The 22,534-nt window shown below is 31.4% G+C and overlaps 2 protein-coding genes across 6 annotated transcripts; one reads left to right on the top strand and one right to left on the bottom strand.

Moving 5' to 3' along the window:
• Positions 1-67: 67 nt before the first annotated feature.
• Positions 68-3,991, top strand: fy (fuzzy planar cell polarity protein-like protein). The gene is made up of 9 exons (XM_074116810.1): positions 68-547; positions 934-1,055; positions 1,162-1,309; positions 1,388-1,516; positions 1,787-1,984; positions 2,055-2,254; positions 3,024-3,160; positions 3,242-3,365; positions 3,447-3,991. Exons 1-9 carry the CDS (start codon positions 470-472, stop codon positions 3,505-3,507), a joined length of 1,197 nt encoding a protein of 398 aa, XP_073972911.1. The 5' UTR covers positions 68-469; the 3' UTR covers positions 3,508-3,991.
• Positions 3,992-6,183: 2,192 nt separating this feature from the next.
• Positions 6,184-22,409, bottom strand: LOC141448443 (serine/threonine-protein phosphatase 4 regulatory subunit 4-like). Of its 5 annotated transcripts, none has more exons than XM_074116804.1 (20): positions 22,324-22,409; positions 21,997-22,240; positions 19,403-19,508; positions 19,183-19,327; positions 18,558-18,631; positions 17,280-17,386; positions 16,705-16,934; positions 16,488-16,610; positions 16,235-16,365; positions 15,755-15,943; positions 14,543-14,701; positions 13,187-13,369; positions 12,971-13,076; positions 12,202-12,327; positions 11,066-11,262; positions 9,570-9,651; positions 9,359-9,484; positions 8,419-8,467; positions 7,275-7,703; positions 6,184-6,552 (listed from the first exon to the last, which is right to left on the bottom strand). In XM_074116804.1, exons 3-20 carry the CDS (start codon positions 19,409-19,411, stop codon positions 6,510-6,512), a joined length of 2,508 nt encoding a protein of 835 aa, XP_073972905.1. In that variant the 5' UTR covers positions 19,412-19,508; positions 21,997-22,240; positions 22,324-22,409; the 3' UTR covers positions 6,184-6,509. The 5 variants fall into 5 exon arrangements, with proteins under 5 accessions (XP_073972905.1, XP_073972902.1, XP_073972906.1 ...); XM_074116801.1 differs by having other exon boundaries at positions 21,997-22,076; positions 22,177-22,362; XM_074116805.1 differs by lacking the exon at positions 7,275-7,703 and having other exon boundaries at positions 21,997-22,076; positions 22,177-22,362.
• Positions 22,410-22,534: the final 125 nt, after the last annotated feature.

Raw genomic sequence — 22,534 nt, 5'->3', positions numbered from 1 at the left:
TGCAGCGCTATCATAACTTAGGTTATGGTAGGTTTTAAACTGTTACAATCACTTCCAATGCACCTTCGTTAGTTTACATTTATGGAACTGATTTGTTTTATAAACAAATGAATTTTTCTTCTCTTTTTTAACAGTGAAAGTTGTTCTTATGTTTATTCATTGATTCTAATTCAGATATTTCAATATATTAATTAACAGATAGAATTATTAATTATTAGTTTATTAATAATTTTTAAAATATAGAGGAACTGAAGTAAGAAATTAAATAGACTCTATGACAGGAATTTTCTTTCTTTATGAGGTACAATATTCCTTGGCAATTGTTAGTGTAACTTTGTAAAAGGCAATATTTCTTTCTATAAATGCCAGAGCAGAATTACCCCAATTGCCATGAATCATTTAAGGCAACTGATTAAGGAATGCACTTCGAAAAAATCGTAAATTAAAAAAAATTCGTTAATGAACGAAAATGGGTGCAAATGTCGTCTGTGTCACATCGTCAGGTGGATTGCCATTATTCAATAGAAGTAAAGGAAACATTGAACCAGTAAGTACTGATTTATTCTGTTGCATACCCATATATTAGCTAACTTTTCACATTTTCATTATTGCGTTCAACGAAACGAGTGAAGAGTGGTTCATATTCTCTCCAAATTCCTATGGGCCAATCTCTAGTTGTCCTGCTAGTTCAATCCTAAATATTCTCTATAATTCTTTGAATGCCGAAGATGATCTCATTAGATGTCACTGATAAAAGTGGAACACTGGACAAAGTAGTGACCAAACGTTTCCTTAACTAATCTCAATTCTAATAGTTAAAGTCATGTCCAGTCTGCCTCCATGTGAAATGTTTCTAGAATGTTGAAACTATATGTAGTGAAGGTCGTCGGGGAATGTAAAAGAAGTTTATGAGTGTGTACTATTTCTGTTCAGCTATCATTCCCTATAATTGGTTCGCTAAATGGAGTGCATATGTTCGGAAAATCTCATGGATTACATATTGAGAGTACTGAAACTAAAAATATGACTGTTGTGTGGAAAGAATTTGAAGACAGGTAAGAGTATGTTACATTTAATAATCCCTGCAGCTATTAGTTATCATTTATTTTATTCAATTATATTTACTAAGCTTTATATTGTATCCTTTACTATGCTTTATAGTGTAATGTTAATGGCTGTGGCTTATTTGAATAGTAAGAAAATACTTACTGATATACTGGATGCTATTTTTGGTTCAATGGTGCTTATTGTTGGAGTTGAAGAAATAAAAAGTATTAAAAATATAGAACGACTAAAAAGAGAACTCAGGGTAAGAATTGTTAAGTTGATTTCAAAACTATTGGTGTGATTAATTGTTTTTGTGAATTACATAATTATATTTTTTTAGGCATGTTATCCAATTATTGACAAGATATTGGAATGTCTTGATTTTGGTGATAGAAATTCAGGAGGTAACACAAACAACATTCTGGGACTTTCAGAAACAATTCTGTGTAAGGAAAATGAAACTTTAATGGTACAAATTTTTCTAAATACATTAAATTCTCTCTTGTAATGTATTAGCAAAAAGACCATGGAATAACTTTACAAAAAATAAAACAATAATTTTATTAAGGCAGTAACAAATTATTTAAAAAGGCTAAAGTATAAAAGTGTTAGTCTTTCGAATGATAATAAATATTTATCTAATTTTTGTCTGATTTTATTTTATTAATATTAATTCCGTAAGATAGCGTATGAAGAAAAGATGCCGATATTCTTTCATAATAGTATGTTTTCATTACAGACATGCCTCGAATCCTATGTGGAAAGTGTCGGTTCTCTATTTGGATGCATAACACTGGAAAATTGCATAGCTGCAGCCACCGATGGATGGTGGGAATTGTCTCAGTTAGAACGAAAATTATTATCAAATTTGATGAATTCCAATTCAAATTGTACAGCTTTTGACATACCAGTATTTTTGCCTTGTAAAAGTCCAAATGTAAGTGTAACAAAGTAGTTTTAAAGTAATGAAGTAGAGGAAAGTATTTTTTTTTCTTCTTCTTCTTCAGGTACCATTTCGATTAGTTAGTTTGTGCCTTATTAATTCTGTCTGGGTGAGTATCTTGTGCGGACCCACTCCGGAGTTATCCTCAATTGAACAGATTTGTTATCAGTGCTGGGCACCAGTTTTATCTACTCTTCGTGCGGCGATGAATGTTTATCCAAGGAACTTACCAGCTTCTGTTCAGCTTCATCATACAATCTTAGGGTGAGATATTTTCACTGGAGTATTAAAATAGTTCTAAAGAATACAGTCTGCAAATCTTGCTTGATCTGGTCTGGGGACTATCTTGATAATTTAATTTAACATCTTGATCATTGTTTTATTGGACCAAAGGTCTTACTACTTAATTATATCGTTAGCTAATGTTTTGGTACTGTACCTTCCCAGACGCTCTTGCTTTCACGTGCCTTTTTTTTCAATGACGCATGTTGGGTATCAATTAATTTAAAAAGGCAAGTGATTTTTTTTCGGAACACTTAATGAATATTTACATCAGATTTTGGGCTATACTCTTCAAACTACATGGATTAATAAACCATTAAAGAAGATACCCCAACAAGCACGGGCAGTTACTACGATGATTCGCTTATTTATAAAATAGCAGTTCCATTTATCTAATTTATTCCTGATCGATCTCATTACTGTTCCTGAATGCAGAGCAGTGGTCAAAAAAATTTCTTTAATATAGTACTTCCAAACGCTGTATTTACATCGCTGTTGCTACAGGTATTACGAGATTACTGAAAGCAAATAAAGAACGAGCTCCATATGATTTTACTTAGAATGTTTACAGACTATTTTCAAAAATTAAATTTTTGGGCTCAGGGGTCCTCTCAGCGGATATTGCCTGGAGAACTCGATATCGAAAATTTGACATTATCGTAATACTCTATTTTTGAGGAAGAGAATTAAAAAAAAAAATAAACTACTTCATTATCATTCTAATTATTTTATTTAATTTTTTTTCTTACAGATTACTTCTTATTAATGTCACATTTGGCAAATACGTATTGAGCACTAATTTAAGCGTAAATAAGAAGGATAGTAGATCATCTGGTGAGGTACTCAAAACGTTTTTTTATGAAGCTGTATCTGACTTGATAAACAAAGGTAACATACAAAATTTGTCTTTTACTTTTTATATTGTTTTTATCGTTCTCTTTATCGCCAAAAGCATATATTTTATTTCAGAAACAAATGACATTCCGTTGGAGACCTATTGGTGTTCTGAATATCATAAATTACATGCTTTACGAAGCGGAGATAACGTTATATGTCTTCTTTACAATCATACAGTACCCACTCATACAATGAGGTTAGTAGATCCATAAGTTGATTGCTGTAGTTTTAGAATTAGTAAGTTTACATTTTATTATTGTAACTATGTATATTTTAGATTGATTACTAAGGAAACATTAACTACCATCATCAGTGTTGAAGAAATTTTATGGAAATAGAAGCTCATTGGCTGGTAAAAAAGAAGCTGGAAGATTGCAAGTACAAGTCTACATTTGTTGGATGTTTCGCTAAAGCCGATACAGCCGAAATACAGTAAAGAAAATGAAACTTACGGGATAAATTTGAATCCGGGTATAAATAAAATGTTAGGTGAATTCTTTTAAAAATAAATTGAAACATTTCATGAAAAGCTTGTTCAATGTGATTGCATAAATTATTTACTGTTGTATAGGGACAAGAATTTTTTAAATTATCCCACGTTATTTACTTAATTGTTGATTTTCTTGTTAGCTCAACACTAGGTAAGAAATAATTCAATCTTTATTCAAGATAATTTTAGAGAGAGGAGAGATTAGCGAGAGTAAAGTATCTAACTTGCTGGTTTAAAATCTTTAATTTCTTTTATTTGTTCTTAAAATGAACTGAATGCGTAAAAAAGATTTAAAAGATGTAAAATTGTTATATTAAATCGGTTTATCTTAATGTTGTTTTATAGTGATGATGCCTTCACAAGAATGTTGTCTCCGTAAAATAGTGCAATATAAACCTCTGTCGTTCCATTCTAATCCTTCTTCCCAGTAAAAAAAAAAAAAAAAAAAAAAGTTCCAATTATTTTGGAAGGACCACTTTAACAACCTTTAAACAAAGAATTTAAGGTGAGAGGTACTTTGAAAGGTTTTACAGGTAGTACTAAAAGGAATGTCTGAAAGGGTTTGTATGAAGTGTGGAAATATTTCAAGACATTAATGATTTGTCAAAGATTATCAACTTTTAAAATAAGAGAAATAGAAATGATGTTGAAATTGGTAATTGATGTTTAGCACGATTTAGCGATGATGATTCAGGAAAAATTTCAAATTTGAACTAGCTAGGTTTTTAAATAGTGGTGCTTAACCTTCGGCTATGGCTAGATTTATAACATCGATAAAACGACATTCACCATATACTAATTTTGGCAAAGTATTTAGTTAATTATAACTAATATTTCTCATAATAGTTGTTGTAAACGTGCTAACATGCATGTTAAAATAATTATTTATGAAATTTTCTCAAAACCAGTGTGGCCGATGTTTCTATGATCTAAACCCGTAGGGGGAAGTGGAATAGCCACTTCTTCAGGGATCTTGGCGACCCTGCGGGTATCCCAGTCTAACAACACTTACAACACTATATGACACACTTAACATTCACACAGTTCACTTAGGGCGTGCAGAAACAAATAACGCGAGCATGCAGAGAACCTTCAGTTCATCACCATCCAAGAGTCAAGGCCTCGGCTTAGACTTTTATTTTGTAGCAATAATAGTTGAAACAAATTATCTCACATAGGTATCTAACCAAAGAAAATTTTGTAAGCAGTTTTTTTAATATATTTATTTATTTTATTATACAATACATTTCTAGCTGTAGGGTTTCTACTGCCGTTGCCTTAATCGAGTTTTGCAATATATACAACTATTTCTGTCAAGTTTGTGGCTTGTAAAAGAAAGCAAGCACTAGCAAAGTTTTGATAGTTCGTTACTTACTTACCGGAAGCACTGTGCGATAAATAATGAGAAATTACTGTCTTATATTATTTTGCATACTTGAGAGTTGTACGATAGTCAACACCTGCAAGTGAGATATCTTTTCTTGCCAGTTTTTTTAAACGACTTTACATTCTGAGCTTTTATTTTTAGAACGATGAGTGCAATTTAAAAAACAAATGAACAAGAATTGAAATTTCATTTAAATTAAAAAACCGAATGTGTTACTTTTGTTTCACTTAAATTTTGTTAGATCAGAGAAAAAAAAAATAGGGAAACAAATATTTTCAAAAACCGTTTTTATAAAATTTAAATGATTACTATACTGTCACGGCCGAATCGTAAGGAACACCTATATAACAATTATCGGCCGCTACAATACTCGCAGGCGCAGCAGAATTGGGATACCCTATTCTGGAAAATATGTTATATAAATAGAGTTATATGGCTTGATTTTAGGGAAGTGGACTTGAAGTTTCTTTAGGACTGCGAAGTATCTCATCCTAACAAAACTTTTACTGACAACTCCTTCATTATACCTAGTATCCCAGATTGTTGATATGTGTGTCTGTTTAGGCTTTACAAACTCCAACGGTTCATAACATACTCAGATTTACACATACACTTCTATCTATCTGTAGAACACTCGAACTATCTATAGAACAAACTGACTGTTTATGGATGCAGTCATTTGTTTACATCTACAAGAAGGTGGGGACTAAGTAAGTAATAGATCTTAAAGGTCCCAGTGGATATGAATTTCACTCCGTACAACTCTATTGAGTTTTTGTGGGAAAGTTTTGATTTTAAAACTGAAATTTATTTAGGAAACTGAAACAATTATTTTATTTATTTAACTAATATTTTACTTCCAAATCTTTTTTGTGTTCCGATATTTCTTTTCTTTGACGGCCAGTTTCATTTTAAAGAAAGCTGATCGGTTTTGGGCATACATCCATCTTCAAAATGTCTGTAATTTGCGATAATGCCAAGGCGCCCTCATGTGTTGAGCGTCTATTTTAAAGTATTTTAAATTTACATTGTTTCGAAAAAGGACTGGGAATAAACGAACGCTCGAAAATTCTCTCGCAACTAACTCATTACTTAATGTATTCTATAAAAGAGGGGAAAAAAACTAGGAAAAACAAATTTTTCATTTAAATTGGTAAAATTAATTTTTCTTTAAAATCAAAATTACACAAACGTACATAAATAAATATTTGCCACTGCTTAAAATAAAAACTTGCATAAATAACAATTTAAAAAAAAAATACATTGCACTATCTTAAAAAACAAATTAAAAATATATACTTTTAAAATTTAACTTGACAGACTATATAGAATAAACAATCAACTGATTTACAAGTTTTTTGTTTAATTGTACAGTGCATTTAATTTTCTTAGGTATGTAACATCACAGCCTTAAAATACATTTAGTTCCTTAGTAAGATGTTTACTATTCTGGCTCTTTTAACTTAGTTACTCTTTCGTTGTACCTTTTGTGACTCTGAAGAGGACCTACAAAAAAAAATAAAAATATATTAAAATTTTAAATATTTGAGCATAAATCTTAATTCTAGGATGTATCTAGAAATGGATATGTGTTTTTCGCAATTTAATTCAAAAATGGTTCGCTTATCACATATTAAGCTAATTTTTTCGAAAAGCAGATCATTTTCAATGTAATATGGATTTATAATTGCCAAAATCCGTTTCAACAATTTCTTTTTAATCTCTCTTGTATTTAATTAATTTTTTGTGCTTGACAGCATCTTTTAAAAGTGTCAGAAGAAAAGGAATGTTTCGGTAAACCCGATGCACTGGGACATGGCGGTTTGTAGTCTGGCCAAATTCATCAGAAACTCTTTTATTATTAGGGCAAAGATTATACTTTCTAACAGAAGCGCTGGGATCTAAATAATGGAGCTCGCCAAGCTTACTTTTTAATTTTTACTACAATTTTTTGCACCATATCTGAGCAGTCTGTGAAGAAACAGTCCATCCACACAACGACTGTAGCTTTGTTGCCTTTTTTACATTAGTGACCCAAAATTAACAAATTTAACATTAAATTCGGTCCTTTTTAACACAAGCATAATTAAACTGATAAAAAAAATGGAAAATAAAGCGGGGTTGAAGTAAGAAGGAAAAACGCATATCCGTTAGTTACACCATAATGTTAAAAAAAGTTAAAGCACTAAAAACTTTGATATATTGATTATAAAATAACAGTTAAATACCTATTAATAACCGGTAGCTTGCTAATATGCCTTTGTTTAGATGGAGAATTAGCACTAACAGTAGTAGGAATTGTAGAATCACTTTTGTTCGAAGTACCAGTAGTTTGGAAGTTAATGCAAGATAGAGGTCTTGGTAGATGAGACCTATGATTGTTGTTTCTAATCGTTGTTGCGCCTAACGATGAAGTTGTTGATTTATCTGTTATTGTAATGTTTTTGTTAAAGTCCGTAAACTCTAATGAATGCCTTTGTGTGTTAGGTCGTCTCACAGGTATACGATGACTGCTGTTGTCCCATCGTTTCAGTGATGAATTATTGTTACTGTTAATACTAGTTGGTGAAATAATGGAAAGTTGCTGAACGCCACCAGGTAAATGGACACCAGCATCAACGTAGAATTCCTTTTCTTGACCCGACATCTCTCTTTCTCTATAAACACTCAAGACAGCTCAGGTAAAGAAATTAACAACAAAAAACAAATCGTCGAAATATGATGCATAAATAAACAAGAAAGTAAGGATAACTAGTTAAAATAGGGCATTTACACATATCGCTTAGCATTTACTTTTCAAACACATCATTGAATTTTCTTATAATATAATTTTTTGAATATGAGATCCAGCTAGATGGTGGAACTTCTTTGGAATCAGTGAAAAAAATGGGGACTTCTCATCCGCAATGGCCGTCAGATACTCAGTCACCATTTCAAGGAGCCATGAGTCCAACGGCGAATGTCATCGCTTCTTATTTTCGATAGGTTAGAGTGATTTCACAAAGAACATTGTAGTCTGCAAATGAGATACTTTTTGTAGGGACAGAGCTAAGGATTACAGCCCTGAATTTTTAATGTGATGGCGTTTGAAAAGTAAAAAAACTAGCGAACTACTTGGTTAAATGAACATTTCAAAAGGTCTCATAACTCTAACAGTGGAAACAGCAGACCATTGCGGATGAGCTAATCTCATTTTTGTAGGAGATACCGCTTATATATACAACTAAAATACGTCAAATCCGCCTGACGCTCCCTGTATCTTAACCCAATGAAATAATGTTAAATATTAAACTACTTTAAAACCTAAACAACAATTTCCATTAAAAAAAAAAAATATTTTAAAATATAAAATTCACAAAATTAAATAATTACCTTAGTCTGTTCACATTTCTTGGTCTTGCGGGTGGAGGTCTGCCTGGGGCTAAAACAAATTTATTGACTTATTACGGTATTATACGGTTGATTAATTAGTATAATTTCCTATCTGCTTTGCTTTATTATCATACAGTAATAGGTAAATAGGAGATCAGAATGTATGGGAGAAAATCCCCCAAAAAATTAAAAATCGTATCAGTTAAATCACATTCACTATTCCCAGGATTTGAGAAAACTAAAGTATTGAAAGCGACAATAGTCAAAAAATAAAATTCGAAATTGATCTTTCTGCGTTTTTACTTTTTGAGATATTGTATTCACGTACAGACCACAACGAAAACAATAGTATCGTATTCAGGCGATCTGAAACAAGTATTTCCAGTGATTAGAAAATCTGCTCCAAGATTTATCGCGATTGCAACACTTACTACGATTAAAGTAATATAATATGTATAAAAAAAAAATGTGAATATTCTCTATGCTTATTTTTATGTGTGTCCGTCAATGTCTCGCAAAATCATGACTACCAAATGATATTTGTCATGAGGATATTTATTTTGTAGTTGTTCTTGGATATATTTGTGAGAGATGAACCAAGTCTAGACCAAAAAAATGAAAGACAAGTTTTCATTTAAAAAAAAAAAGAATTTATAATTACCAACTTTTTGAGAAAGGGTATTACAGTCCAATGTACTAAGTTTTTATCATAATAGTTATTAAAAACAATATCTTCATTTTTATTTTGTCTAAAATGGAAGTAGAAGTTTCTTGGTTACCTACCGATAACAACCGGGTATGTTCAACAAATCTATAAAACTAGAATTTTGAGCAACTGTCACTGCTTATCGATTTTTCTACATCGCAAATGTTTGATATTTGTGTCGCTATATTTGTTCAAAAAGTAACCAAGTAAATCAAAGTAAGAAATTCTTCTCACGTCTAAGAGTTGTTCCAGGTGGTGTCACAGTTCCAGGTACATTTCTCTGTTCTATTGGTTGTGTCTGCGGAGTTGTCTGAGCACTGATCGGTTTTTTTTTTTGTTGAGGTCGAGGGGACTTCCCACCTGAAAAATTGAATAAAAATTAAACTACAGTTTAAGTAAAAATTACAAACTCAGTAAATTATTACACAGTTTATTTCCCACTAACCTTTCTGTGACAGATCATCTTTTTTTTCGGTAAATAATCTCTTCTCTTCCTCGTGTTTCTTCAAATCGTCCGGAAATAATTTCTTCATACAACGAAACAAACAAATAAATAAAGAGTAGTAAAATAGAACTGACTTTTTTTTTTATTGCTGTTGTGGAATAATGCGCCAATAGACTACATAACATAAAATACGATTCAAAACAAGAATATCATCATTTTTATTTAGGGTAAAAGGGAAACAGAAGTTCTTGGTTACCTACCCGGTGAGCAGAAAAAAATTTACAATGGCAAAATTGCAAAAAACATACAAAATTGGAGAGTATATTCGGTTTTCGTAATATTTAAAGAATTGATTGCCATTGCCAACTGAACAATTGCCTTACATAAACTCTCATAATAGCTAATTATGAATTGAAAAACGTCAACGCAGACGAAGTTATATATATATATATATATACAGTGTCGAACAAAAGTCCACATACCCCACAATATTTCGGGAATTTTCAAAATAAAGAATTAGAGTAAAAATGTGATTTAAACATTTGTAACTATTGTTACTAAATATATATATGAGAGATGAAAAGACCTCTGACATCTCCCATTGCACATAAATAAAAAGATCGGAGTTCATGCCTGAACAAAAGTCCACATACACAATTGATAAATTCAATATTATAATAATACTTACTAGTTAGGGTAATTCTTAATATTTACAAATTTATTAGTTATAGTTGAAACGTGAATATAGGCGGATTTAGTTAAGAATTTATTATTATTTAAAATGGTTCACCAAAGAAAGGAAATTCCTGTGTCAGAACGCAGATTAATAGTTAAATAAAATAATCAAGGATTTTCATATCGTAACATTGCAAACATTATTCAAAGAAGTCACGCGAGATATCCTTTCCGACCGAGATAAAAGACAAATTTTCACGGTGTATGCAGACTTTTGTTCGGCACTGTACATATATATACGTATATAAAGATTGCACTTAAGAATAAATAGCAAATACACGTAAATTGGGGTTAAATAATTAAGTAAAAAATTTACATTTTATTCTTTAATAAATACTGGTAAAATCTTGTAATATTTGCCTACCAAATGGAAATTGGAAAAACCATTATATTTCAATTCTTAGAGGCACGTCTTAAAGTGAATATCATGGAGTGAGTTTTTTCTGTAGTATTTAAATCCTTCACTTATTAAACCAGCCGGTGAAAGTGATGACTGCAGTTCGTAATGATTTAAGAAAGTCGAGAAAAAATGTCAGTGTTTTCTGCGTACATGGACTCTGTCGAGATATCAGTTAGTTGTAAGTAAATCATGCATAAAAATATTAAATATTACATCGATACTAAAATTTGGCGTAGCGAACTCCTCGCACAGAAATTGCTTTCTTTATTAACAGAAAACCTGAGGTTGAATTTTCATGGGGTTAGAAACCATTCACTAATTCTTGCATTTAATTAAATGTAGTTATTTAAAATGTACTGACCGCTATATCAGTTTCTTCCAAGGAGTCCTTTACACTCAAAAAAATTCTTTTGGTTTCTCTGTCTTTATCTTCTTCGAGATTAGGGAATGTAGCTTCGAGCATTGAATTTAATTTATTATCTGCAGGTAATCTTAGCATTCCTTTAAATTTTGGCAATAAAGCTACTAATGCGCATCGTATGTTTGGTACTGGATCACCTGGTGTTCAAATAAAATATTTAGCTATAATTCCTTGAGCTAAAAAAAAAATATTTTTTGAATAAAATTAGAACTAAACTAATTAGAGCTAATAATACCCTTTGAATATGAATACCCTTTGTACGCGGGAGTTCTACGCTTTTCGTCTTAACAAGAATATTCGTATTAGGTTTCTTTAAAAATGTTAAATTTATATAAAATTTGTGTTTGCTAAAAAACGGAAATTCTCAGAACGTTCGTATTACGAATTTGTTATTCACATCACAAATTAGTTTGGCAAAATAATCCAACCAGCTTTTTGACCGACTCGGCGCTTCAATTTTCTGCAGTTTTCTTTAAACTTCATGTTTTCATTATCATGCCTAGATCTAATATTTTTATTTTAAACATTTCTTTTGAAAAATACCTTTCGCTGGATGCAGAGGGAAGGAGATGCCTTTCCCCAAATTTTACGGTTTAGGTCCCTCTACTGCTAATTGAATTATTTTATAGTAAAATATTAACCAAAAAACCAATTCGTAACCAAAATTACGATTTGAAGAAAACAGAATGACGAGAAGTGTAATTACTGACTTTTTGTCCAGTTTTTGGCGAATAGGCTACAATGATACTCTGCCCACACAATCAAACATATTACTTTTACTTATGACCCTTAATTAAGGAAAGTAATTTTACAGATATTGTGAGATATTTGGAATTTAATGCTTCCCACTTTGACCACAAAATGTTTAGCGTAATTAAAACTGTCCGGTAGGACAGTTGTATAAGGTACGTAAGTAATTGTATTCATTCATTTGTTAATTGTACTTAAAGTTAATTTGTTAAAGTAAGTTACTTTAAAATTTTAGTTAACTGTAAGTGATTTTTTTGTAAGCCTTGGCTGCCACCAAATAGCCATAATTAATAACTAAACTAAAAAAAAAAAAATCCTTGACTTACTAAAAAGATGAATAGTGCTTAAAAAGAAATGTTCTTTAAAGTAGAACGTTGAAAATATTTCCATTATCGTTGGAATTATCCTCACATAGATGATTCTGTCATAGAAATTCTTGCTTAAACAAAAGTCTGAAAAAGTACGGTTATCTATTACACAAGGGAATTAACATATTCTGAATAATCTGAACATCCAATTTATTCATTTTTTCCGCAAGGATTGTGTGTGATTGACTGTGCCCAAGAAACGCTTTTTATTTGCGAAAGGTCAAAAACATAAAATATTTTGAAGAGTTAAGTAATAGAATACTAATCTTATGCAATTTATATTGATTGTAAGTAGGTAATCACTTCATTGTTACTCAACATATATCCTCTAAGGAAATAATAAAAAGCCAAGGCAAAGCGTTGCTGGTGGCGAGCAAAGTTAGAATACTTTTCTGCAAAGCTTCTTCAGGGGATAACAAGGCTCCTCTTCTTCATTACTATAAATAGTTGTAAAACTGTAGTGGATTGACTTTAAACGATTGAACTTTCTTAAAGAGAAGTGAAGTTTAACTCTTCCAAAATGCCGTTTTTGTACACTGTATTGTTCTTGCAATAATTATGACTATGAAATTCTAACCAAAATATCGAACTGGTAAGACTGGTTTTTTTAAGCTTTATGTAATTTCCTTGGTGACTAAGTCGTATAAGTGTTTTTTTAACAAGGAAAATTAATAAATGACTCTTTTTGTGATATAAACATCAAATCGGACATCAAAATAGTATTTACCTGATACGATTTTATCTTTCATTTCTTTGCGTTGCTGAGGTCTAGTGCTGTACCGCAAATATAAAAGAAGATTTTTCATTGCAGCTAAACGGACAGGAACTACTCTCTAAAATTAAATCTTTTAAAATCAGTCATACAGTAATGTACCACAAAAGATTGTTCCAATTTTTAAAATATCTAAATCGGAAACTCATTTTTAATATGTTTAAAACTTACAGAAATGGTGGTGATTTTCAAACAGCTTAGTATCAGTGTATTGTAAAGCATGTCTGATGGTACGAATCTGTAGAAATTCCTCGTTTGTTCAATAAACAATAGGTAACTTCTCCATCTATGTCCTTTATTTAAAGTCATCTCAGTTTTTACAAGCGTTCGCATTAGATTGCTTAAAACTTCATCCTATATTTAATGAATTTCAATAATAACATTGGAAACAAAATAAAGCTATTTTTGTCCTCAAAGTATAATTTACAGTTTAGTTAATTTTAATTAGAGAATTCTGACATTTTAGCAATACATTCTTCAAGACTTCCCTAAACATCCTCTGTTTCTAGTACTAAACAGATGTAGTTGTTAAGATCTATAAAGAGAGGTGCTGGGTTCGATTCCCGATTTAGACCAAGGATTTTATTTAATGATTAATCAGAAATTTATAGTAACGTACGAATGAAAATTTATTTCCTAGTCTAGTTTGCCTTTAAAGTAGAATATTCAAAATGAAAACCAGTTCATATAGCGATTATTTTCAAAGAAAATAGATTACAACGCGGTAAATAGGAAGAAGCCCCCGAGCTATCAACAGAAATCGAGTGAGGTTCGATGACATACGAATGTTGTCATACTCGTAATTTGTAGTCTCTCGAAGATATTTAAGCTTTAAAATAGATATTTATCAGCTGTGATAGCCAGAGTTGTAGGCAATAAATTCTTTTGTCTTCTTCAACGATTGAGTGTTGTACAAGATTGGAGAAAGGATTTTCTGAGTGCCAGGGAGTACGGTAAAAGAGGGGATGATTAGGTTGGACAAATTTGGCGTCTTTCTTCCTCTCATTGACAACAGCATGCAACCGCTATTGTGTGTCTTTGGTTCCATGTCTCACAAGAATGGACCGATTAGTATCATTGATCGGTAGGTTCTTGGCAACATGTTGATTTGGGAGGGGCTGATAGTAAGATGATTTAGTGTTTCCACGGTCATCTCTCAGATTAATACGTAAAATAGTTAAAAGTCCTTACTGGTCACATAAAAGGAGGCTCCAATAGAATTGGGCTCATCAATCTTTTTTCTTTGAGTTTGTAAGACAGAAGAGAAAACTCATTCATGTCTGCTTGTTTGAGTTACGTAGAGGTAGTTTGAGTTTGAGTTAGGTAGAAATTAGGTTCAGATTCTTTGGAGAATTAAGTAAGGGTGAAAGAGCTTAGGCTATTTTCTTAAGATTAGTGGTCGAATTTTTTAGATTGTTGAGAATTTAAGGTAACCCAAGTGTGGGTCTAAAGTTTTGACTTATGTTGCGGTTGTTTTTCTTGTAAAGAAAAAAGACTAAGAACAATAGAAATAAAAACTATAGTTACATGTGAATCTGGCTTAAATATGTCGTTATGTGTGAAAATCTCCATAATGGAATATAGATTTGGTAGAATCCCATCCAAAACATCCACAGAATCGTCTTTACATAAAGTGATAAAATCATCTTTCAAGAAGTTGCAATATTTCCAATAGATCAAACACACCTGTAAATAGAATTATTGATTTTGTTGATAATCAAAATATATATAAAAATTTTGACATAATAAAAGGATACAAAAGTCCATTTTAAACAATTTAGCACGGCAGATGTCTCCAAAAAGAATTAATTATTTTCGATAACTAAAATTTAAGCCATTACAGTAAAACCATTACTGGCTATAAGTTCTTAATAGTAAGCAACATCCAACTGATTGCCATAGAACTATTTTTAAAAAATGTTGACTCATAAATAATTAATATCCAAAAAATACGGAAAAAGTATTATATATTCAGGGATTTTTTAACGTACAGCAGCTCCTTACTTTCTAAAACTTCAAGAAAATTGGGTAATTTAGTCCTGTTTTAAGAAAGCTTCACTTCCAATCACTCTACTTACCAGATATCTTTTTGCCAAAGTAATTATCGTTTCGCGATACTCTACCGCCGTATAGAGCCATCTAGAAGCTATTGCAATTAAACACAACCTGTACTATATGATGTAATTTTACCGCAAATTCCCTTCGGGAACAGGAATAGTATGTTGGTTCGATATAATCCTCGATTAGGAATAATAAAATAATATCACCCTTTGTCACATATATGTAACTCAATTTATGAATATAATGTTGCTAAATTCTACTTTCTGCTACTGTGGGGACAGCATTTTTTTTTTTTTTTTTTTGCAACTTATCTGAGACTACTTGGAGTATCGACTGGATGAGTAACATGTTAAGTTTTATGCAAGAATCTCCATAAACAGTAGCTTCTCTCCAATTGTACGTGGATCTGCTTTTATAACATCCCTCAAAACGTTCAGATTGTGGAGTTAGTATGTTAGCGTCTCCACGTTATGTATTTATTACCAGGGGGATGAAACCGAATTTCGAAAATGCTTGTGAAACGTCTTACCTAAGAAAATTTATTAGAAGGTAGCAAAGATATCCTGAGGCTTGATATTAGTAAATATGTTCTTTTATTTTACAAGTTACATTTTAAATTTGAACACCAGAAATGTTAGAAAAAAAAAAAAATTATGTAAAGTTTTTTTGATTACTAACTTCATTGAAGACGCAGGCAATACTCTTTCTGACCACATAACAAGGATCAGAAACTAACAGTTTTAAAGTATTATGTAGAAATTCAAAAGTTGTTTTTTTTGCAACATCGTGCGTAAATTTTGCCATTGCTGGAAAGGTATGAGCACAATTTTTTCGACACAATGTATACCTATGAGTTGGACTGGATTCCTGTTAACAAAAAATCAGACAAAAATTATTATTTACAATATAGAAGAAAATGTAGAAAAAATAATAATATTGAAAAAAACTAAATATTGATTCTATAAATATTTTCCGAATTCATTAAATTTTTAGTGTTTAGTGTAGTCTCTAGTGAAAAATAAAATTGTCCATCGTAGGTCAGTGAGCGGTAAAAGGCTTCTAGGAAAAGAAATATGGCAAGCTGCTGTATTCGAACCTGTGGCCGCCAGAGAGAATTGTGCACAAACTTTTGAGTTAATTTAAAATGAATTGCATTACCACATCGTGATGGGTTTCTTCACCTCTTCTTTCCGTAACTCTAGCGTCTTTTTTAGACTGATTTACACCAATTACGGCTAGGGTTGCATACCACTTAATATATAAATCTTTTTCTGATTCAGTAATAAATTCTGAAATTCAGTTGTATATGATTATTTATATAATTGAAATTTATTTTAATTCTGTTACAGATAAATATTAAACAAATTAGGAAATGTATTCGAACAAAATAACTTAAAAAAAAAATACTTACTTTCTACTCCCAAACACATTTTACCAAAAAAATTGGAAATAGTTACCAAAAGACTATCATCCATTTTGAAAGCCAATACTATCATTTGTTTTAATAATGGTAAAACTGTTGATTTCAATGAATCTAAAATTGTTAATAATAATAAAAAAAAGTACATCAATGGAATACTAAAAGAAATCAAATATAAATCACGAACTACAAAAATGATTTTACTCACCAGTAGTAAAATAAGGTAAAGTCTCAACTACGGTTACGAAAGTATTTTCTTTTACAAGAGGTATATCATCAGATGAAAGTTCTATCAATGGCTGAGTAATATTGCTTTTGATTAGATCTGGTCCTAGTTTTGGCGCAATCTTAACTAATTGTTTAGCCATTTCAGCCCTCACATCGCCGCTTACATCCTGACATAGTGAAATTACTGTTGGCATTAGATCCCTTTTGAACCTTTTACATAAAAAAAAAAAAAAAAATTAAATGTGCACAACAAAGAATAAATCATAATCTCTCACTCTCTCAACACACACATGATAGTATATAATACTGTCGTACCAACTAGGAGGCTAGGGCGGAAACTAAAAAAGCTACAGAGGTATTCAGTTAACCCAATCCTACTTAACTTTTTTTACAATCATAATGTAGGTTAAAAACTGAATACCTCTGAAATTGAATGGTAATGGAAATATGAAATCTCCAACATTACGCATACATTTTTGACGGACGTTATAACTTTCTTAACCTAAAATAGGAAGTTATTTTTTAAAGGCTTGACAGAAACTGATATAAACTTACGTTTGCGCATCGTATTTCACTGCAAGCTCCCCAAGAAGTTTACAGCTAGATACCCTGATAGGCACGGGTTTTACCAATTGCGCTCTAGACACTGCGAGAGGTACTATCTGAAAAATAAACCCAAGGGTTACAGCTCTAATTATTTTATTATTATTAGCTTCTTCTCAGCAGATATTGCAAGAATTTAAATAATTTCCATCTAAAAAATAATTTATGGAAATAAATACATTTTGAAAGGATTTGCACAGGTTTGAAGAGAATTTCAAAATGATAATTATAATTTTATTATAAACGAAATATACAAATTAACGATTTTGCAAAATTAATAGGATGAATTATAAAAATTGCCGTTCATTTAATTGCACAAGTTTAAGATTTAAAAGTCTCCGCAGCTAATCAAAAAACTATGACTTGAGAACGATCATTATTAATTTAACAATACAACTGGAAAAACCGTTACAGTTGCTGAACGTTCGCATCTTCCTATTCGCGATGGATTCAAAAATTTATGAAAACACGACCTTAGAAAGAAATCCAGAGCGGGAATCATGTGATGAGACCTTATGAGAAACCGTTGAGACTAATAATAAGAAACAATTTTTTTTTGTTTTTTTGCATCAGCTGGTATCTGCAGAACTGGTAAGGACTAAGCATATCGCAAGCTGCTTTCTTAATAATTTGCGCGTCTACTAACTAATAATGACATAAGATGGACGATAATTGAGTTGAGTTGATTGACAAAATCCTCAGACATTGCTCATTTTAGAAACGGCATTAGCAAGAGAGAAATTTAAGAAAGCCCGTTTTGAGCGATTTCTGGAGTAATAAAGGCGAATCATAGGTAAACTGGTTCCTTATAAGGGGAAGAAGTGGACTAGCAAACTCTAATGGCATGTTGACATTCCTGCAGGTATCCTAACGACATTTAATACTCTTTTCTTCAACCACACAATTCTCAAATAGGTTCTGAGGAGAAAGTGGCAATTATTTGGGTTTCGCCTATTAGGGCCAACTCCGCGGCTCAATCACATTTACATATTATAGTCACTCATGTTCGTTATTATAGCACTTCACTTAAGGAAGCAGTATATCTTTTCGTCTCGGTAGATTAGGTTGCTGACTATTACTATTTCCATCTACCAACTAGACAATACATTTAACAGTCAATCACAACAGGCTTTTCTTTGAACGTATATAAATGAAATTTTTTAACACCCTGTCATAAAACACTATCTTTTAAGATCGTGAACAACTTAAAATAAAATCGTGAGTACTTACTTCTCCTTGGATAACGTTATCTGGTAGTATCTTTATAGCTTCCAGCAGGGTGTCTGACCAAGAAACTGCTACAGCTAAAATTACAAAAATATTGATTTTTTTAATCCAGTTAGTGTTAACATTTTCCTCTGAATATTCAGTACTATTCTTATTTTATAATAGAAAAATATAAATACTTCGCCCATAAACATCTATGTATCCAAACATTTGTGATTAGATACCATTAGTCACACACGGTGATTTACATTTTTTAAAAATATAAAAATAAATAGCCATTTACTTTTAATGAATTTATTCTTAATAATTTTAGTAAAATCTTGTGATTATGGATATATTAATTACACATGTTTAGATTAGATTCCGAGATGCTTGGGTAGTCAGTCTGCTTATTTCACCGCGATCCTAAGATTCGTTGTGAAATCCTCGAGTTTGGAGCTCCTCTCCAGTACAGACTGTTAGATTATACATAAGAGTTTGGAAAGAAATTTCTCAGTAAAGCTTGAAACAGTGATAATATACATGTACATTCTGAATCTTAATTATCATTAATTTATTTGTAATTTCTTTAGTGTAACTTATTTTACAAAATACTATAAATCATATGACTATTATGTATATTCCATACCCGGATCTCTGCTGTCCATTGCTTGTGTAATTGTGTGCAAAAAGTGTCGAATAAACATTTCGACAGGCAATACATTGTCTGCAATTATAGCGCGAACTGCTAAACTGGCAGTTACATGAACCTCGGTACTTCCATTTATTAAAGCCTACAAAGCAATACTGTTAGTAATGAGAATGAAATCTCTCTATTCACCACAACAAAAATGTCGAATTTAAGATACCTGTTGCATTTTGGGCAATATTTTTTGAAGGCATCCCGTTTTATCTACTGATAACAAGTCGGGTAGTGCCTGAATCACACTAAGTTTTTGAACTTCCTCGCCGAATCTGCGGCAAAAAAAAAACACACTTCACAAATAAAATAAGGTCAGTAAGCCAACAACTAGCAAAATTGTATTCCAACTTACAGATATGGGTCAGTATCAAAAGTAGGTTTAATAACATTAAAAGCATCAGGGGTGAATGTTAGGTGCCATAAAATAAATATTTTTTGATTTATAATATAAATCATTAATAGTAGGACAACTGGCACTGTTATACAGAGGAAACAATTTGTCTAGCACAATGATCTCACTGATGAGAATAGATGTACGACATGCTTGTCAAATAACGTACATTAACTAGGAATGAGTATACTTACACTAATTTTAAACACACTGCAAATGCGTTTACTTATTTATTTACACCATTAGATAACTTAATTGATAGTCCTTGAGTTTGAGGGCGATTTTTATCGTTCTTACGGTTTACACCCGCACTAGGTTACTATTAAGAAGGTTATCACAAGGTAAAAATAGAGCATAGTGAGCGTATTATACTGTTGTTTCCACTTCACTCCGCTGAAAGACCAATGAGATTGTTTGCGGGTAGTGGAATTATTTTCTGATTTGCTTCATAGTAACGTACTTGTTTCACTTAGTTTATTTATTTTTCAATATTCTAAAACTTCACCAGAATTCCAGCTACAATAACCAGAATTAGCCGCTTCTATAATAACTCTATTCATAAGTACTTATATGTATTATTTTAGATTTAATAGTTTAAAAGCAGACCAGCAATTATCCAGTAAAACTCATAATATAAGATTTTGTGATAAACTTGTCCTGATATAGAAATGTAAAATATCTCACAGAGAATGCTTTGTTAAAACTGTCCGGTAGGACAGTTGTATAAGGGTTGTATATGTAGGAAAGTTTTACGCTTAAGACCTCTCGATCAGAAGAAATGACTATTGAATAATTGAGATTTCTTGTATAGTAACATAACTGATCCGAACATACAGTGAACGAGGGAACCGAATCATTTGTAAACAATGTTGATGAAAGTAAGGTGATTATTGCGTATTGCTATAAGTAAGGCACTTCTGGATTAGGAATATTTGTCCCTCATATTCACTAGTAAAATAATTGTTCTTCGTTTACATCTTTATTACTCATCTGCTATGCATTACAATAGAGAGAAATTAATTACTGGACCCTCGGTATCTATACAGCTAAATTAACACTGAAGTCGGAGTCTCTCTCGTTTAATAGAACATCAAAAGGGCATGTGGACTAATCACTTATTTTGGGGTATTGGTGTCCAGCCTGACATAACTGGCACCCGAAATACACAATACTCTTGGTCCGCAAATTTAACATCAGATGCATGCTACTATTTAGTTTAGCAAGTTCACAAGCCAACTCCCATCATACCTTAATTCACCATAATCACTATACTTACTTGTTTTTTATTTAACTCTAAAGGCGCTTACATTATATGGGTAAACACTGACGCTTTAGACTTGTGTATTCACTATCTCTTCACAAGTCCTCCTCATACGTCTACCTCTCTATGGAACTCCTTGCCTTCATCTGTCCGCCATGCTCCTACCCTATCCATCTTTAAATCCCGTCTATTCAGTTATCTCCTTTCTATTCAGCTTCCTCCGAAATTCTAATTGTTTTAATTTATTTCCTTAATTTCTGCTGTTTTATTATTTTATTTTTACTTTCATTTTCACTTATTATATTTTCACTTTTGTAAATATTTATTTATTTATTTAATTTCTCTATAATCACAGGCCAAACTATGAAGGCCTCTATTTGTACCTGTATTTATTCTTAGGGGACAATTGTCCCAGAATAATAAATTTCTTTTCTATTTCTATTTCTATTTCTATCTGCATCTGGATGTGTAGATCAATTTTGACTCAATTCTCTGGTAACTTCTTATATGTGACATTGCCATTGCAAACATGACAAAATATATTTTGTGTTGTAAGAAATGTTTTAGGTTGATTGAGATAACCTTTATTTTTGTTCAATGTCGAATGTATTCGAACCATCATATCACAATAAATACTTAAAACATATCTGCTTAACATTTAAAAGATTGGAACCGCAAATTGGATCAAATTCTGACTTCTCTTTTACGAAGTTTCCGACACACCAAGACCTCTCGACGCAATGTAATACATATTCAGTACCTATTAAATACGTTAAAAATTAACCGTTTCTATACAAGTTAAGTGTGGACTCCAATCGCACGAAATCTTTTGCAATGTCTGACCCCAGTACTTGGTTGCCCGATTTAAAGTTACCAGTATAGCACGATCATGTATGTAGATGCTACAAGTTTACAAGAGGCATCAAAAGAATTAGCCCGTGTGGGCTTTACATTTTAGCATGAATATTTTTAATTAAAATTCTTATTGTAGGCCGAGAGCAAACATTAATACTCCTTTTAAATTTATACCGGTCAGAGTTTTTTTTAAAAAAAAAAAAAAAAAACAGCATTAGTTGGAAGCGGATTTAACATATCTACTATGACTTACGAAATCAAATGGAGTGCTCTTTCAATTGGTCTGCCCTCCAATTGTTGATCAATGCTGTGTAGCTTAAGTTGCTCATTACTCTGAGAAATAATTTTTTTTTTATGTATGCATCATTCTTTTAAAGTTTAATCATTTTTTATGTTTAAACATGCATTAAAAGATTGGCTCTCCTCACTATACCTTGACGTCTTTTGAAGTGAGTTTATCAAGAGTTAATTCATTCATTGTTTTGTTTTGTATTTCTCTAAAAAGATTTAGAGAAACATTAGGAAATCATTGCTGCAAATAAAACATAATTAACTGCACTAAGACATAAGCATTTCTGACTTGTTACTGGTGAATATTTAATCATTATTTAGATAAAAAAAATACATTTAAAAAAGAAAATTGAATTCATCTGCTTCGGTTATATATTGTGTAACTTATTTTAGAGACAAATCATGTGATCGGTAGTGATATAAATTAAACAAAAATTTTATCCCAAATTAGAAACGGTTTCATTAACCTTCTGCCTAATATGGGGAAAGCTTTATTTTAA

Source organism: Rhodnius prolixus, unplaced genomic scaffold (genome assembly GCF_049639745.1).
Source record: "Rhodnius prolixus isolate KJV_2025 unplaced genomic scaffold, Rpr scaffold_37, whole genome shotgun sequence".
NCBI lineage: Eukaryota > Metazoa > Arthropoda > Insecta > Hemiptera > Reduviidae > Rhodnius > Rhodnius prolixus.
Note: the sequence above shows the minus strand (reverse complement) of the source record. Positions and strands in the feature narration are given on the sequence as shown.

Excerpts from the sequence above, each read along its gene's own strand:
- LOC141448443 (XM_074116801.1), bottom strand. The coding sequence starts at position 22,221 with ATGAATGAATTAACTCTTGATAAACTCACTTCAAAAGACGTCAAG. Across the intron at positions 14,702-15,754 it reads TTGCCTGCGTCTTCAATGAA|GTGTGTTTGATCTATTGGAA; the intron begins GTTAGTAATCAA and ends TTCTATTTACAG. Across the intron at positions 11,263-12,201 it reads AAGCACTATTCATCTTTTTA|GTGATCCAGTACCAAACATA; the intron begins GTAAGTCAAGGA and ends TTTGAACACCAG.
- fy (XM_074116810.1), top strand. The coding sequence starts at position 470 with ATGGGTGCAAATGTCGTCTGTGTCACATCGTCAGGTGGATTGCCATTA. Across the intron at positions 548-933 it reads GTAAAGGAAACATTGAACCA|CTATCATTCCCTATAATTGG; the intron begins GTAAGTACTGAT and ends ATTTCTGTTCAG. Across the intron at positions 1,517-1,786 it reads AGGAAAATGAAACTTTAATG|ACATGCCTCGAATCCTATGT; the intron begins GTACAAATTTTT and ends TTTTCATTACAG.